Raw genomic sequence first — 19,047 nt, 5'->3', positions numbered from 1 at the left:
CCCAACCACACTTGATTAGTTTCTCCCCCTCAGGTTGCTTCAGGCTGCTAATGCTTGATCACACCGGAGTGAATCAATGGTTTTAGTGCTTTACCGGTGCAAAAGGAAAAGCTGGTTTACAGGACAAAATAAAGAGTCCTTAACTCGTATTGGCGTGGCTGGGGAAAACAAACAGAAGCGGTTTGTTTTAGTCACAATACGGGGGAGAGGTGCGGGGGGTTCTGCTTATCGTATCCTTATAGCAAAGGCAGGCAGAGCAGCAGATGAAGGCACTGAACAGCTTGTCCTGTAAGAGGTGCTGCAGCCTGCGCCTAGCTCCTGGCTTCTCAGCGAAGCTCCGCTGCTTTTGGCAAGCTTCGCAGCCTTTTCAAGTTGTTTGGATTTGATTCCTGAAAGCACCTACCGTGGTGATAAGTCCATCTGAATAAAGCTTCCAAGCCCAATTTTAAACATACATAAAAGTGTATGTAGGTATATTATGCATACTGTATACTACATACATGATCGTGGTGTAATGTAAATATACTTCTATAACCTTTTTTTTTTTTATTTCTAACAAGTAGTTCTGATAAATACAACGGCAAGGGGTCACAATCCTTGCTTAAAAAGAAGGTATACTGAATTTCTGTTAAAAATACTCAGTGAAGTGACAAATGGAGGTTTGTATATCGCTTCTGTTAAGAGGTAATTAATTTCTAGTGCATTCTACAAGGCATACTGGTGATACTTACTGCATTTTATCAAATCTACCCATTAGCTTAGGAACCAGAAAGTTCATCTTAACACCTTACCTGTCTAAGAAAGGAAGATGGTTTCAGATACCTACTTGTTAACAAACATCACCTCTTTCTGTGTGTTTTTTTTAAACATCTCTTTTTGTGTTTGTTTTTTGTGTGTGTGTGTTTTGTTTGTCTCATTTGTTTTTTTGTGCATTTTTCTTTTTTTTAAACACTTTCTGACCCGGACAGTAGAATATGTTAAGAAGAACTGTTATTGCTCCCATTTCAGACCCAACTCGGCAATCCAAGCAGACAAAGCTTGGCTGAGCCCTGAGCCGCAGGCAAACTGCAGCAATACTTCACTTGGTGTTGCCTCAGTATTTCATCACACACCTGGATTTAAAAGCACTGTTCTACCACTCAAAATAAACTTTTTTTTTTTAATAGTATTTGAACTTTTTCCCCCTCAAAGCTCATGCTTTATAACCATTATGAAAACGGTTGGATCCGACCACCCGTCCCATCTCATCTTGCGCACACAACCCACTGAAGCAGCAGCTTTGGAGAGGCGTGTTATCTAGGCACTCAACACGAAAATCTGCCTCTTGGATTACCTCACAGATTCCTCTGCGCTGATGATTAAATTTCCTCCCAGCATCTGCAAAACATCGCCTTCGCTTACTGCTTTCCACCAGAAGGAGCAACCGGAGCCGGCTGCGCGGCTCGGCGCTCCGTAGCCACCGGCCAAACGACCAGGCACCGTGCTCAGCTCCCATTTCGGGGCAACTCACCCCAACACGTGGAAGAGGCTGGATATTTGTGGACAGGAAATACCCCAGGAAGCACAACCAGAAGATTTAACACCAGCACATCCACGGCACGACATACAGAGTAGGTAAATCAACCGGTGCACTTGCATGGATAAGCCAGAGAGTAGGCTTTCGCCCACAACCATTTGCTTCAGTATTTTGTTTTGACAATTGTTCACGCCACTGATTAGACTAAAAGCTTACATTCATTATCTGTAAATTCCCACGAGTGGTCCATAAAGACGTTTTTAAAAGAGAATTGGGGAGATTCTGCCATTACCACATTAATGCTGAATGTCTCGTTTGGAAAAAAAGTCATTTTCCAGGTGTTGTTAATGACTGAAGGCTGTTAAGACTTTGGTTCTTTAATTAAAGAATTAAGCACTGCTCCAAAATTAATAGGAAATTCCAGTACCTTGCAGGAGGAAAAGACTTCATCTACTTATAGCTTGGTGGCTTCCAACATTTTGAGCCTTCTCTCCCTTCTCCAAAGACTTTGGAGAAACTGAAAGGGGGTGGGTATAAGGGAGGTGGTTTTGTTTAAATGCCAGACTTTCTCTTTCCCTCTTAGAGCAGGGGTCCGCATCCCTCAAACACTTATTACTGAGCTGACTTTGCTGACCAACCATTTTAGGGCTACGGTCACTTGCCATTTATTCTCCCACCCCACCACTAACTTGCGGTTAACCGGGATGTGGATAACACTGAAAACACTCAGGATGCATATGAAGGACCAAAACTATCTTTAAATGTAAAAGCGCTTCTAAACGTGTGAAAGACTGGCCAGAAACTACCTTATTCAAGCTGAATTAATAATCCCTTAATGCCGGAACCGAGTCCACCCTCCTCCACTCCCTTCCCCTCAGCCATCAGAGCAGCCAAAGGCTCCTTTTACCCCCTTACCTATTTTCCTGGTGTCCATAGGGCTGCTCGCTGAAGCAGCCAATATTTCCATCACAGACTTATTACAGAGTGCAAGCCTGAAGACTGCACGTGGTGTCCCTGCAATACACGGCCGCGCTTGGGGCTGGGGAGCTCTGCCCAGAGGAAAAAAGCTTATTCTTTAATTTTCAATGAGTCTAGCTTCTTTTCAAATGCCAAGAGGGAGAAAGAAATGGCGTAGGGTATTTCAGAGCCATTTCTAAAGGAAAAACGGGCAGCAAGACTTGGGAATTGGGAAGCCAACAAGATGCTTTGTTCCACGGTGCAGCTGCTGGACAGCCCTCGCAGCGCTTCCAGCTGCACACCTTCCTCCACCCATCTCCTTCAGGTGTCCAACAAGGACGCACGTTTCGGTGGAGTAAGTGACACAGATTTCATGAATGATGTGGAAGCATTGGCAACTTTTTCGGGACGGGAGGTAGGGCACCAGATTACATCTCGCCTTAACAATAGCTCAGTGATTCATCCTTCCCAGATTAAAATATCTGAACAAAATTAGCAGCGTTCGTAGCCAAACTCTGTGGTCGTCCTATTGCCAGCACCAATTTGCTCAACCATGAGACAGTATTTGTGGAGAATATTGGAAATGCCTTCCAGATTCCTTACATCACCAGCACAAACCGAGTGTAACCCATTTCAGCCTTTTGCAGGTCAGGTTCAAGCGGAGCAGAGGGTGTTTACACCCAGGTTAAGATCACCATATGCTCCAGATTAACCATTCCAGTTCAGATCTGGTCTGGGGATGCTATAGAAGGCTTGAAATAAAATAACAAGAGGTGCTCCTCTTATACCACTCAGCATGCAACTGGTAAGCAGGGAAACTACTCACTATGTTTTTGCTATTAAATATCTGTTTTAAACCTTCCAGGTACGCTCTAGAGCTTAACCTAAGAGAAGTTTTAGGTATTCGGGGAGCTCAGGGACACATCCCAGTGCACATCTCTCTGCTGCCGCACCATTTTACCCTACACGTGGGCTTTTTAAAGAAAATCCTCTCTGTTGCCTCTCTTGGGCTACTCTTTGAAGAATGGCACAAAGCAGCATCCAATCCCCAAAATTCTCTCAGTAAATTAAGATTCCTCTGGGGCCCGAGAACTACAAGGCTGAGGCACTAGTGCTGCAGAGAGCACCACCTAACTCCACAAGGCTTACCTGCTGCAGCTGGAGTTAGGGAGAATTCACAGCTACGGCAGATTTTTAAGCAAGTCTCTTCCATGACATAAAAAGGATGTTAAGAAGGACAAACTACTTCGCCTTTTTTTTAAGTTTTAAATCTAATTCCTCATTACTGCTGTCCAGCCTTCAATCTCTAGTCAAACCAAGAAAAGTTTAAAAAGGGATGAATGGCAAGACAAACAGCTTCTTTTAAATCCCCTAGACCAAACTAACAGGAATAGATTTAGTTGAATTTATCCTTCACTAGTCTTACAACAGCAGATGTGTCAAATTCACCACACACTTCCCGTTATTACTGCTTTAACATATTAAGATCTTCCATCCCAAAGGATTCACTGCAATAAACCTTATTCACACACCTGAAAAGTTTTCTTAAAAAACTCAGAAACTTTCCAAGTATAAACTGATGCACATAAGGCATTGCAAAGGTATCAGCTCTCGTTTTGATGCCCTAGTAATTATTTTACTAGCTAACGCACTGAAATACCTGAACTCCAACAAGAAATAGTAACTGGAATTCTGCGTAACCTTAAAGTGATTAAGTGACAAGGTCCACGAGATGTAACACCTCCACGGGAGTGACAGAACGTGTGGGTTTTGTACTCTCATCACCACATGTTTTTGCCTTCCTTTCCGCTTGCCCTGTCAAGACCCAGAAGTCACAGGAATTGACCACTCTGCAGTTTGGCTCTGTCATTTTTATGCTGAATGTCACCAGATGTAGGACAAAAAAGCCAAACCAATCAGGCTTACGGTTTTCAGATGCTATTGTGTTTTTTGTTTAAAGTTACATTTTCCGAGGAGTTCTACCCCAAAAGATAAAATCCCCTTCAGCTGCATAAAAATTGTGGGGACAGAATAGTACCAAATAATTTTCTCTCATACCTGCACTTTCGTTGCAAGTGTTACATGCTGTTTAGAGCTGTATCCTCTCCCCTTCAGGATCTATCCCCCCAAGGCGTAAAGCCCCCTGCCTTTCAGCTGGGGTGCAACACACGATAGCATACACACTTGCCACACGTGCACAATTCTATACATAAAACTTCAGACCAAAGACTTTACTGAAAAATGCACCTTTCTGATTGAGAAATGTAGCTTCTGAAGACATATCAAGTAATATCCATACAAAGCTTTCTAGGAACATGGGTCTACATGGCTTATTCCCTCCCCACTTTTTTTTTTTAAAAAAAAGACATTAATTTTGGTCATTATAATTACACCTACACTAGTAAATGTATATCATGGTAAATGTTTCATAGTAGTATAGTTGATCTACACTAGTAACTGTATATTCATGATAAATGTTTCACAGTAGTATAGTTGAAACATCACAGCTTGTGCATAAAGTCTCTTGCAATATTTTATATTTACTTGATCAAAAATCTTGTTAATTATGTCTTCATTAAACCTCACTTTTAAGAATCATCAGAGCAATCTTATGCACTTCCATCACAGCAACTCTGTTTAGGACACACGGACTTGCATAGTGTACTGTACAAAAATAAGCCTTGAACTTTCATACCAGACCTTCACCAAAGCCTCCTAGTTTCATTTCATTCTGTCCAACCAAAAAAGCCAAAAACTAAAATACAGCTGTTAAATTTTAATCTTTTAAAGAAATTGTAAAATTGTGAAATGTTGCAATGGCACAGTTATGTTTAAAAGCACTTGTATACAAGATGTGTAAGCCTATTTTTGTTGGTAACCTTTATATTTAACATTTTTTCCCTACTTTCGTAACACTGTAAAAGTCTGCCATGACTTTAGGAAGTAGCATAAAAAGCAATCATAGGACAGCCACCATCACCTTTTAAATAACCCCATTATTTTCCATTTCCTTTTTCACAGAAAACAGAAAATAGCACATGCTGTGAGGATGAGGATCACAGTAAGCACCGATTTTTTTCGCTGCAGATTTAAAATACACTGTTATGATTAGAGAACAAAAAATAGAGTTTACACTTCTGCAGCCCTGAAAACTGCACTTCATATATATATATAGTTTAAACATTTATCTGCTATACTATTTCAGTTCACTTTGTATTTAACTGAGCATTGTAAATTTGGATAAAGCAGAGGCCTATACCATGCTATAGCTAACTAGCTTGTTCATTAACAGCAAGGCTATTTGCATCTAGTAGCTTGGTTTCCAACACACAGCATTTTGAGATATTTAAGTCAAGAGTAGGAGCAGAGTTCATATAAGTGACAATGATAATTTTGACCAAGTTTAGTACATTATTTAGGAGTTGTTTCGAATTTACTTTGTGTACAGTTTTGCAAGCTTACTGTCACATCAAGATGGTAATTGGCACTTTTTTTTTTACAGTCCTACAGTACAGATGAAGTGACAAGGACACCTAAGTTAGTTGCTTTTACCTGGAGCACAGCCTAGCATAGCTGAAATAGGCCTTCCAAAGCTTTGAAATTCAACCATTCCACCTGCACCTAGACATGCCCAGCAACTGAGGATTTAAGAGCATTTTAAAAAGCAATGAAGAGCAGAAGCTAAAAATACCCCGTTACCAAAAGAAAAAAAAAATCAGCATAAGGAGGACTATGATGTTATAAGGATTCAACCACAGAATGAAATCATCCTTCCTTCGGAGTCACTGCTCGCTTTCTGCTAACACCAGCACTTATACTTCGCCTTCATTCATTTCCCACACCATCACCCCAAAATTCAGCTCATTTCGAACCCTGCTGGCACCAGTTCCCCATTCGCTCTCGGACTGAAGAGCAGGACAGCCCCGGGCACCCAGCAGAGCTGAGGCTATTGTGGGGCTCATAGCCACCACCCCTTGCCCTGCCTCCTCCCAGACCTCTGAGAGCTGCTTCAATACCTCTTAAACCACGTGCACATCACCCACGGGGTGCAGGGGACAGTCAGGGCTGGATGCTAGAGGGAGAAGCAGCCGGTCAGGGCACCTCTTTGCCCTCAAGCCAGCCACAGCTCTCCTTCAGGCAGCACTTACCCAGCCCCATCAGGTAGCACACACACCGGCATCTCCAGAAAACCCCAACAGCTTCAAAGCCACTTCTTCCTCAGGAACTTGCAGGGCTTCGTCATCGTGAAGCATGACTAAGTTTTGGACAGACTTTTCCATGCCTTGCCTTTATTATTATTATTTTCCCTTTTTTCCCCTGCCTTCTTAAAGGGTACCACCCAAAGAGACCCACCCAGTGACACGAGTCAGAAGCCCGGCATACAGAAGCTCGCTGGAGGAGATTCACACAGGATTTCCACCAACACTTGGTGGCTAAAAAGTTACCCTAATAACACAGCTTTTATTTGGAGAGCCATTTTGAAGAGCTGCCGCGCAGAGCGGAGCGCCGCTACGCAGCGGGCTGACAGGAGCACACGTGCGGCGCGGGATCCTCGCTGCCGTTCGTGCGTTCAGCAGCAGCACTGCCATGCCAAGATGCTGAACTTCAGCCAACGTACGCGAAACCAGTAACAGTCGGACTGAGGGAACCGTTCGGACCAGGTGAGGTGAGCACAAGGGCCGGGAAGACAAGCCACGCACATAAATATTTACTGCAGAGCCAAAGGAAGGCACGGCAAATGAACGCAATTTTGTAATTTTACTGAAGCTAGTCCGACACAAAGGGAAGGCAATCTTTAACTCAGTCCTAAAGCTCGAAGGGCTCTGTGAATGATAATGATAAATCCATCTTCCGAATTCATCTCCTCAATCTTTCTCCGAGATTCTATGATTGCTTTCAAGGAGCAACGCGTAACTTCACCCTTACACAGGTAAAGCACGTGCTATGTACCTGACAGAAGGCTTTTGCTCATGACTTGCCTTTAATTGAACAATTGTCATCAAGTCCACTTGTATAAAGGGTGCACACCCTGCAGGTTCAGGTAAAAGCTTACAGTTTTATGTTAAACACAGGATTTGGGGCATGCTTACACGCCACCACCAAACGTCATTTCTTGCTTAAGAAACCAGGGTGAAGGAGGAGGTAGAAATCACATTTATAAAAAAAAATCCCTCTCAACAGCATAAGAGGAAAAAACTCTTCTAAAAAGAGGCGTACAACCTAGCTTAATTGAACACTTTGCGAAGGCAAAAAAAACAGGCACCCAAATAGTTACCAGGACTAATAATTAAAACAGGACTTCGCTGTTTGCTATTAGGACTCAGACCACTGAGTACCAAACTTAGCATTTAATGAATAAACGAACAAAAAGGAAGTGTTACCTACTTTGATTATCATAAATTAATCTTTTATCTTTTCTCTTAATCTTAAAAAGCAAACACTGCTGTATCAATAAGCAGTACCAATAATCCTGGTGCATCTTTGGATGGCAGCGTTAGCAGCACAAGAGGAGTTTTACACCGCTGCTGCTGAGCACCGGCATTAAACTCAGAAGAAATTTAATGCTGAGTGTGCAAGTACTAAAGAAAAAAAACCTCTCCGCTCGGGCTTTAAGAGCTGTCCGTTTCTCATTTATTTTGCACAGGTTATTAGAACCAGCTCCAACACGCATGCTGAATCACAGAAACCTCCGGTTCCTCCACTGAGCATTAGTAAATCCACAGAGCACATGTTAACCTACATGCTTACTGCCTCTTAGGCTGTACTCGAAATGGAAAGATAACCCGTATTTCCATAGTTTTAAACAGCTAGCGTCCCTGCAGGACACGCATTTCTTCTAAGCATCCCGCCTGACTAATTGCGGGGCGGCCGCAAAGTTTGCGCAGTCGGGACAGGAACAAATACCGGGATACCGCAGCTCCCCTGCTAGGGTCAGGAGGAGCACGTGCTGACCGGCAGCGGCAGCTTTTAGCGCTCTGTCACAGAGCTGTGCTGCTCCCCCCGCACGCAGGACCTGCTCAGGTAACCCAAGACAAGGCTCGCTGCACGAGGGCTCGCACCACCGGGATCCCCTGTGACCGGCACCATGAAGAGACACTTCAGCGTTGAAAAGTTCTCGCTTGACCCCCGAGAATGGACATGCCTCTGCACGCCACAGTAACAGTTTTCCAAAGGAAAACGTGGCTCATTCAGGTACCTGGTGGCCTCAGTGGGAAGGACCATGCATGGCAGTTCCCACCTGTGACCAACCAGCACCGTGACAGCCCCCCCTTTCCAGGATGCCATTAGAAAAAAAAATATTCCAAAATTGGAAACTATATCCCAAAACTCAGACAAGTAAATTTTATACACACCCCCCCCCCCCAACTGTTACCTGCCTGTGGTTGCTGTCAAGCTTTCTCTGCAAAGTCATTTAAAAGAGTTTTTACCAAAATTTGCAACAGGAAAAAAGAGAAGAGACGCGGTTTACGCTGTAAGGCTTTTCTCTTACCTTGGACTAAACTACTGCCTAAATTCCTCATCAAACATCCTACAGGTTATTGTTTCCGAGTACTGCCGTAAAGACACATTGTTCTGATGTTTTTATTCTGGAAGCGGGAGGAAGAAACGAACTGCTGTCCTACGATAACTAGGAAGCCGCCATCACATAAGGAATCCCCCAGAAGCGTACAAACCAAACAGCCCGCTTTATCACTAAAACCAAGCTTCTGGAGGATCTCTTCTGTAACAGTTTTAAAACCACTGTTGGTCATCGCGTTCAACACCCCCACCCCACGTCTGCTTTCTTTCCAAGAGCTAGCTTTTAGCCTTTGCTGCCTGGCGCGTGCAGTTTCCCTGTCAAGGCTGGGGCAGTTTTGCAAACTCAGTTTCCCGAGAGCCTCTCGGCGGCGGGGTGAGGACTTCCTCCGAGGGCAGGGGGAGCAGGAGCAGCGAGCACGCGGGATCAGGCCCCGGGACGAGAGCCGCCTGCAGTAGCCATGTGCCGCAGCTCCACGTCGGTGGGTTTGCCACCCCCCTCCCCTTCGCTAGCCCCCTCGCCCTGCCGTTTCCTCAAAAACGAGCCCCTCTTCGATGCAAACAAGCTGCGTCTTTAACAGATCACTCCAAATCCAAACTGCATGGGTGTTTTTTTTTTTTTATTCCACCCCTAACCACTGTTTAACACGAAGCTTCAGGAAAACGAGTAACTGCAAACGCGTCTAATAATTGAAGATACGTTTTTGTCAACACGATGTTTTGTTCACGCAGACCGGAGCTCGCTCCAACTGGAATTTTAATTCCTGCACCACGACACTTAAGGCTCCGTTAGGGCGCAGCGAGCTCCATTTTTGAGGGAAAGCTTACTTTTAAATTTTAAAAGTCCAGGTCCTGTGAAATCAATTTCCCAAAAGAATACAATCCTGCCATTTTCAAAGGGGAAAAATGTATTAGACACGCAGCGTAGGCTACATATTTTAAAATAGCGTTCCTAAAGTTCAGCTGAGCATGAAAGTTAATCTTTCAAAAGTGAACATTCAGCTCCAATTGTGTTCAAGTGTACCAACACTAGCAAAAAAAATGGACTATTTTTATAAGTTCTCCAGATATTTTTAGCAGGTCTCTTCTTAAACTGCAACTGATTTTATGGTAATATGTTCTCCTATATACACATTTTTAAGGATACACACACGCGGTTTGAAACATTTCTCGAACTACAGCCACTCTTTCGCTACCAAGACATCAAAAAATTAAGATGGAATAAGGCCCTTCCCGCCTGAAGATCTTTCATTTCAAGACTGTTTCATTTCAATACTTAATACCATACCTAAGAAGTGTCAGATGCGTTTTGTTATCCATGCTCTACCCCGAATTTCAACTTGATTAATACAGAATATGCCTCATCTTGCCCGTTAGAGGCAGTTTCCTATTCAGATGGGCAAAAGGACGGTTTTAGGTGATGCTGGCTCCAGTGCACCACGAAGAGGCAGGCAACAGGGGAAGCACATTGCTGCTGGGGTTACACTACACAGGAGATGGCTTTTACACTGCGACCGTCTCTTGTGCGTGCTGCTGCGAGAATGCACTTCGGTGAAATAACAACTCACATTATAGCTGGGTACAATTTTCCTTTCCAAATTTCAACACACGCAGAAAAAAAACGCACCTTTTCTCCACCCTGCTTTTTTATTGCTATTAAGTGTTACATGCTCGGTATTTTAATATTTACCCTAATATTGACCCTATACTTGGCAAATAAAATGTGTTACTAAAAATATTCAACTACAAACATCAAGATTTTCTTCTTGGCTAAACGTATGCATCTTTCTACACACAAACCTATATTGCAGGTTTGGAAAGATGCAAAAACAGGAGATTATATAGATAGATAGAATTTGTTATATTTTTAATTACCTGAAACACGCCCAAGCATACAGAAGCTCTTGCTCCTATACAGAAACTTTCCAGAGCCAAATTGCTTACTGCAGGTGAGGAGAAAAAAAATAACGGCCACTGCAGTGCCCACACTGATAAGTGAGCCCAGGAGCACCAAATCTGCTTCTCCACAGCACACCCCAAGCCCAGAGACCCTCACAAGTTTCAGATGGCACTTTTAACAATATTGTCTTTATTTGGACAGCAAATGCAGATAAATATATAGAGATGTAACACACTGCATTTATGGTGAGTCACATTTCTAGACAAAATAAGGAAAACTTCGGTTTTTATCTCAGCTTTCCACCCTTAGCATTTAAGTCCACATACCCCTCTATACCCTGCATCAGATAACCATTTTGCATACAAAAACAAGTTGAGAGAGCACCCATGAGAAGAGAATTGCTCTGAAGCGCCCCGGAAGCACATCCTACACCTCAGTACTGTTAAGTGCATCAGTTCTACTCAAACTTTTCCACCTATTTTTCCCCCCTCTGCAAAAAGTTACCCTCACATTTTATAACATTTAAATTTTGCACCCATTCCCCATCTGTTTTCTGATTTAAAATAAACACATTCCAATCACAAAGCCGACTCAAACTGCGAGAGCAGAAATCCCACACCCATACAGCACGGTGCCTGTCTCGCTGGACAAAGTCACCAAAAAAAAAAAAACCTGAGCCCCTACCCATGCTCCATACCACTGTGCTCTCTTTATCAAGAGCTCAGGAGGAGAAAGCCCTGAAAGTTAAGATGAATTCAGGGAGAGGAGGCTTAAGGAGGGAAGTTTGTTTTTGAGCCCTGCCCACAGTTAAGAAGGTGTATTTTAGTACTGCCTGGGTCCCTGCTCGTGGGCGTTATGGGAAGCTTCACATTTTCTGTTAGGTAGGTAAATCCCAAGCTATTCACGATTTTTTCGGGTCAAGACTAAGCATTTGAAGTCCACCCAAAAGCTAACCAGAAGCCATTAAAGGACTCCAGCACTGTAGAGTCCTATGCTGTGCACTTAAAAGAGTGACTGAAATGAATGCCTCCATTTTACAAAAATACCACCTTCAAGGGCTCAAAAAGGTGGAAAAGTATTTTTATTACCCTACGCTTAAAAACAAAAAGAAAAATTTTTTAAACATTTTCTGATTATACTTTACTACCCATGAATTACACTCCCAAAAAAAAGTTTTTTTTTTTAATCCATCCCTACAAAATTTATCACATCTACACAAAACTTAATGTCTACTACAAGTATGCTCTCAGAGTACCTTCCACAAAGGGAAGGCAGAAAAAAAGAGAACAAAACCAAACTTTCAAGATGTAAGTTTAGAGACGTGTTTCATGTACTTCAGCCTACTTAAAAAAAAAAATGCAACAAGTGATTTTGATGACCAGACAGTATGAGGAGTTGTTATGAAGAATTTTCTGTTCTTGCATTACAACTTGTTGCCTATATAAGAATCACAAAATTTGTCCAGGTTTTCCACTATAACTGTGACTTTCAAAGATATTTTTTTTCTCAGAAAAAAAATCCTGCTCACATCTGCAAAAGTAATGTGAGAACAGAGACTAAGCCCCCCAAATTCACTACGTAAAATTTTGACCCTTAGCTTTTGAAAACAGTAACTTGGACCCAGGCATGGCCCTCAGCCTCCTTCCACAGGAAAGAGCACGAATACAGCTGGTGAGTGGCATTTTCTATCACGTCTTCTTACATACAGCATGTTTCGCCCTGCTTCATATTTACAGAAGCAAAACTAAAAATGTCTGCCACTAATTTTTTAATTTTTTTAAATAACCCTGACTGCTGTAGCCACCAGACATAGGTTAGCCCTGCGAAGCCGCTTCCCACCGCCTCGCGCACACAAGCCACAAACCCTAATTATACAAAAAATTAGCAACACAATTCAACGCCCATCCCACAGCGCAAGGCTCTCTCCTGGAACAGGCGGGTTTTGTGAGGACTTTGAGGCCTGTTTCCCTCAGATCGGCCTTCCTTCGGCTACTTAAGCATTACAGGTGAAGCAGAGCTGGAAAGCCATTACCTGTGCCACGGCTGTCAGGAGGCCACACCACCCGCGTGGCACACCTCTGTCCCTCTCCTCTCCCGAATTAACCCCCCCCCAGGAGAGACAAACTGAATTTATTTTCTCAACAGAAACAAAGGACCCCAGAGGCATGGGGGAAAAAGAATTGGCCTTCCAATCAGAAAAAATGCCTCGTCATTACCACAGTTCAGTTCAGGTGCGGCGAGCACTGTAGGCACCTGGAAGGGCCAGGCACAGCCCCAGGTGCCCCCAGTTAGCACCATCCCTTCCCCCTCATCACACACCGGCGACATCGGGGCCATCTGAATAATCAGATTGCAGCACACATGGCCTTGCGAGGTGCCAGCTGCTCCTGGATGGCCATGAGGTAGCACCCAAAGGCCTGTGCCACAAGTTTCATGGGCTCAGGGCTGTGGCCATCCTCCTGCACAAGAGGAGAGCTAATCCAAACCACGACTGTGACCAACCGTGCCCCCCGTTCCTCTGCCGAGCGTGACTAGCAGGCAGAATTATTGCAATGCCTTCGCCGAGTTTTAAATAAAGTGACCTAAACCTTTAAATATTGCCATGGCCTTCCTCCATGCAGAGGGGTCCGAATGCAGAAATTCTGCATTCCTTTTGCATTCCCTTGAGATTTCCATAGTAAGTCAGGAATCTACTCCGAGCTTATTAAAGACTTTGCACCTCCCCCAAAATAATTCCCCACCCTTCCATCAAGAAAACCTTGACCAGGCCCCTTCTTTCAGCGGCAGCGTATCCAGCCCTCCCTCTTTAAATACTTCCAGGGGGAGGGGAGGCCGAGAGCCACACACAGGCTCTGCACAGCAGGTAGAAAGGTAATTTTGCAAACCTGGGTGTGCCCACTCCAAACGTGAAGATCCAGCAGGGGCTGGAATGCAGTGACTACGGGGCCCAAGAATCTCCCTCCCAACAGCCCGCCAGGCACCCTCCATCGCCTCGGCTCCACGGCAGCCCCGACCAACACCACCTCCTGACCTCCTTTTACGTGACAAGGATATGGATTGCCAAACTCTTACCCTTTCCTCCCAGCCACCTCAGCAGAGAGATACCCACAAACCACCTCTGGGAGCAATAAGATACACACACACACACACCCCAAAAAAAAAAAAAAAACAATTTAGGAATTTGTGAGGCAGTGAGCTAGAACTCCCCACGAAGCACCCTCACAGCAATAGGGGGGGCAATACAACGTACTGAATAATTTCAATACAACATACTGAATAATTTCAAAGCACTACAAAACAAATTTTTGCTGCTGTGAAGCATCTTTTGACCCAGCTTAATTGTACACTCACACTTTAAGACAGATTTGATATATATCCGCACACACATTTAAATACATTTAAAATGGTGTCACTTCCCTGCCCGTTTCAGACACAGTGGAGCGCGCAGGGCTCCATGGAAGGCTCCCCGGCCCTGCAGCGTGCAAACGCACTTGGTGGGCCTGGTGAGCAGCACCCCCCGCCCTGGCCGTATCTGACACCCTCCCCTCGTCCAAAAAGGATACAGGGACTCCAGATAAGTTACTTTGAAAACACGTTAGTGACCATTTGCACCAAAACACTCAACCCTTGAAGGCTGTGCTTTTATGCACATCCAGCAACTCTAAATACACACCCAGTAAGCAACGTCTAGAGCCATGGAAAAATATCTCCAACTTCGTGACACCACCCCTCAAAAAAAGAAAAAGTATTGTACATCTAGAAAAGGAACAAGAAAGTTACTTTAACGTATGGAGGCCACTGAATGAATTTTACGTGGCTTTCTATATTTGATTTTGGAAAAGGGGGAGTGGAAACAAAGGGGAAGGAAGTGCAGTTATGAGAAATGCAATTTAATTTTCTGTTAAACAGCAGTATAAATCCGAACTGTGTGTGTTTTAACAAGTAAGATCTTTGGGAGAAACAATGAAGGTATATTGATACAATTGTATCTGTTTTTTAACCCCCCTCCAGTATACTGCCTATACGTAGGCAACGCGTGCCTAGAGAAGTGCTAAAGTTCAGTGTACAATTCCTCTCAACCCAAGTTACAGACTGATCCACATTTCTGATAACTGCTAATTCACAAATATGAAGACACACTACCAAATATGAAGAATGGACTTTTACACTGTTTCAGCTGACGACTGAAAGGACAGGAAAATACATTTAAACACATTAAACAATGATTCAAAAAGTTGGGGGCGGGGGGTGGTGGGGTGAAGGGCACAGCTATTTTTAATTTACCTTTACCATGAGTGAAATGAATTTGTTTTCAACAGCTTAAAGAAAATGCTCTTTGTGCAAGCTTGAGATGATTAAGCATGATAATAAAGTTCATTTATTATGGAGACTGGTAGGAAGTGATCAATTCTTACGTGTGGCACGGACTTTTCCTCCTCAAAACTAGAAAATATTTTCTATCTTTTTATATACAAAAGATCTGAAATACAGACTGCTGTAAACCAAAGCCATATATCTTGCATTATAAATAAGAAAGAGCACATATAACATATTAATTTCCAATGAAAAGTATCAAATATAACCATAAAGATTACCATGCTATGAAATGGCCCAGAGAGGGGCTCGCCCCCTGCCTTAACTAGATCAAGAATCCTCCATACTTTCTCAAGCAAACATTTCCTCCAACACTAAATAGTGATTAAACTTTTAATTCTCAAACACCAAGTCACAATACCCAGCAAGACAGCTAATTCACCTTCTCAAATCAACTACGTTGAAGAGACTGCCCTTTTTAAAACAACCCTGAAATAGCAGAAGCCCCTTTTAACAAAGTTACACAGACAGACATACTTCCCAGATTGAATAATGGAGTGCAGGAACAAGCACGTGGAAAGTTTGATCTATTTTGCTATTTACTATCTAGTGCACGCCAGGTTTTCTCTGATCTAAACATTTGTGAAAGAAACACGCTGAATTGCTATAGGCAGTATAAAAATACTACCCTGCTATATTGCAACTATTCCCTCTTTACATGAGGCCCACAAGAATTACTACCTTGCAAGAATTAAACATACATTTAGAAATTAAGGATGCATAAACCCTGTCCTTATTGGGAAGAAATCATCCTCCTGCTGCTTCTCTATACCAGCTCAAAATAGTGATGAAAAATCCTCCCGAACACAGATATTCAAACACAGACCTACACTACGTGTCTATAAAATGCTGCGGACTCCAACATGGCAGGATCAGAAAATATGTACACCAGGATATTTACAAAATGCCTTTTGTTGCTGGAGCAGGGCTCATGTGCTTGCCCGTTATACAGTCCACAACACATTTTATTTCCTGCTAACACACAGATTTCTAACTCCTCTCAAGAACTTTAAAATTTAAAATCTTTACAATCCTCTGCCCTCGGACCACAATAACCTGCTTCTCCCACAAAAAGGCTTTTTTTTTTTTTTTAATCCTACAGTGTTGCTTGGCCAATCCAGGCCATTAGAAATACATGGGGCGATTCTAGAAAGCCTTTAGGACAGCGTAGAGAGCACGGCTGGGTGTTTAAGAAAGCAGCCCATTTATCTACGGGGAATAGAAACACAAACCTAAGCATTTTTCAAATCGCTTCTCACTGGGTAAATAAGGGTAATCTGAGGAGGGAGGGGGAAAAAAAAATTAAAAAAAAAAAAGAAAAACGAAGAAATTACCTTTGTCTTTTAGGGACCGAATGCTCAACTTCTATGAGTTTCCCGTGCAGCTCCACTTTACCTGCAGAGCCGAAGAGAAGGGGGAAAGATTGGAGGGCGGCCGCGCGCCTCCCGCGCCTCCCCGCCGGGCTCCGCAGCGGCGCGGGGCAGGAGCCGGGAGCGCAACACGTTACGGGCCGGCCGCCGGCGGCCGAGCGGCCCCGGGGCGCCGACACAGCCCGGCTCCCGGCGCTGCTTCGGGCAGGGCCGGGCCGGGCCGAGCCGTGCCGAGCCGCCGGGCCTCGGACACGGGCGGAAGATAGGAAGGGAAGCAGCACCGGCACCCCCGAGCTGGCTTTCCCAGCGGGGGATGCATAAAGCCGCTTCGGGCGTATTTTATTTTTTTTTTATCGCTATTCTTTTTTTTATTATTGTTATTTATTTGTAATATATATATTTTTTAAAAGCCACCCGAAAACAGGATGTCGGGGCCAGGAGCCGGCGCGCTGCTGGAGGCGGTGATGGGTGCGTGAAAGCAGCGAAAAGAAACCGAAATAAATCCCGGGCGGTGCGGGGAGGGCAGCAGCGGCTTCCCCCCCCCTCCCCCCCCAAAACCCCAAGACTTTGGGGCCGGGTGGGCGGCTCGTCCCCAGCCCTGCGGGGAAACCTGCGGCCTGCGCCCAGCCGCAGCGATGGGGGCGGAGGGGGGGGGGGTCCTGCCCCCCCCCAGCCCCAGGCTGTGGGGTGGGGAAAAAACATGGGGGCCGCCGCAACGCGGGGCCGTGGGCCCAAGGCTGCCGCCCCTGCCGGCCCCATGCGCCCCCCCACCCCCCCCCAAACACCACCGCCCCCCCGGGGGGCCGGGGAGCAACGGGGGAACGGCCCCGGCCGTGCCTGAGCTGGTGCCGGGGGTGGGGGGCACAGCGGGGACCCCCCCTCGGCCCCTCCATCTGGGCGGCCGGAGCCGTCGGGGAAATTTGGGGGGGGGGGGGCTGAAGGATGGGGCCGGGAAATTCGGAAGGGGGGGGCCGAAGGATGGGGCCGCTCACCTGAAAGTGCCTCGATGGCCTTCATGGCCCAGCTCTCGTCGGGGCAGTCCACGAAGGCGTACCCCGTCTTGACCAGGAACTGGCCCGAGAAGGGGATCTTGGAGTCCTTAAAGAGACTTTCCAGGTCGAGGGGGCTGACGTTCTCGCCGAGGTTGCCGATGTAGAGCTTGTTCATCTTCCTGGCGGCTCGGGGAGGCGCGCACGGCGGGCTGCAACCCTCGTCTTGCGAGAGGAGGTGGGGAGGGAGGGGGAAATAAAACAAAATGCGATGGAGGAAGGAGAGAGAGAGAGAGAGGACGGGAAGGAAAAAAAAAAAAATCAGATCTGCAGCTCGCGTCCCTCCCTCCCTCTCTCAAGGGGTAAAAAAAAAAAAAAAAAAAAAAAAAAAAAAAAAAGAACGTGGCCAAATGGGAGCCCTAAGTGCCTGCCGTGCTACCCGGGCGCATGGGGGGCGCGGGGGAAACACCCAGCGCCGGGGCCGCGGATGGCGGGCTGAGGAGAGGAAAAGGAGGAGGGAAAGAGGGAAAAAAAAAAAAAAAAACTACTTTTTTTGTCTTGCCCCCGAGCCCCTTTGGCAGCAGCAGGCGGACTATGAAAATGTCACACTACGTGCGTGCAGGCGCCGCCTCTCCGTATAAAAAAAAAAAAAAAAAAACACACAGAGAAGGGAAGGGGGAGGGAAGGAGAGAAGGGGGGAAAAAAAAAAAATTACTTGAATATTCCGGCTTTTTGAATGAGCCACGTGTTCAAACTACAAATCAACTTCTCACGTGAGGAATCCCAGCTCTTCAATTAGCGAGCGGCCGGGGCGCGCACACAGCCGGAGGAGGAGGAGGAGGAGGAGGAGGAGGAGGAGGGGTGAAGGCCGGGGGGGGGCTGCCCAGGACAGGACAAGTTTAGAGAGGGCCGGGAGCTGGGGGGGGAGGGAAGGGGAAACCGGAGCCGGGTGGGCGAGGGCCCTGCGCCGCCTCTGCCCTTCCGCCGGGGGGGCCCCGAGCAGCGCCGTGCGCCCCCGCTACCCGAAAACGGCTGGGGCGGCCGCGCCTCCCCCTGCGAGCTGGGGGGAGCCCGGCCACGGAGGGAGGGGAAAAGGCACCGCAATGCCCGCCCCCCCCCGGCCGCTCCTCCCCCGGCGGGCCAGGCTGGGGGGATTGTTCATTGGGGTCGCGCCTGGGCGAGATGGGGCGGGGGGAGGAAGAGGAGGAGGAGGAGGAGGACGGATGGGGGTGGGGATGGGGGAAGGCGGAGGGGGTGGGGGAAGGTGGGAGGGGGAGGGGGGGAGGGGGCGGGGGTCTCTGCAGCCCCGGCGGAGCCCCATATGGTAATGTTTCTGCAGGGCTCTGCCGAGGAAAGGAGGGAAGAAAAGGGGAGGGGTAAAAAGGAAAAAAAAAATAAAATATATATATATATTAAAAAAAAAAA

The 19,047-nt window shown here is 45.8% G+C and overlaps 1 protein-coding gene across 2 annotated transcripts in view; it reads right to left on the bottom strand.

Moving 5' to 3' along the window:
• Positions 1-18,673, bottom strand: part of IGF2BP3 (insulin like growth factor 2 mRNA binding protein 3) — a 111,444-nt gene extending 92,771 nt beyond the window's left edge. Inside the window, exons 1-3 of one of the 2 annotated variants that reach the window (XM_083825971.1) lie at positions 18,338-18,673; positions 17,626-17,847; positions 16,598-16,658 (exon numbers count right to left, since the gene is read on the bottom strand). In XM_083825971.1, coding sequence (XP_083682097.1) covers positions 16,598-16,658; positions 17,626-17,800 — 236 coding nt within the window. In that variant the 5' untranslated portion in view covers positions 17,801-17,847; positions 18,338-18,673. Of the gene's footprint in view, positions 1-16,597; positions 16,659-17,625; positions 17,981-18,337 lie in introns of those variants that run through there. The other variant, XM_083825972.1, reaches the window with a different exon arrangement.
• Positions 18,674-19,047: the final 374 nt, after the last annotated feature.

The sequence above is a fragment of the Anser anser genome (genome assembly GCF_964211835.1).
Source record: "Anser anser genome assembly, chromosome: 2".
Lineage (NCBI taxonomy): Eukaryota > Metazoa > Chordata > Aves > Anseriformes > Anatidae > Anser > Anser anser.
The sequence above is the reverse complement of the archived record's forward strand: the minus strand, read 5'-3'. Positions and strand labels throughout refer to the sequence as shown.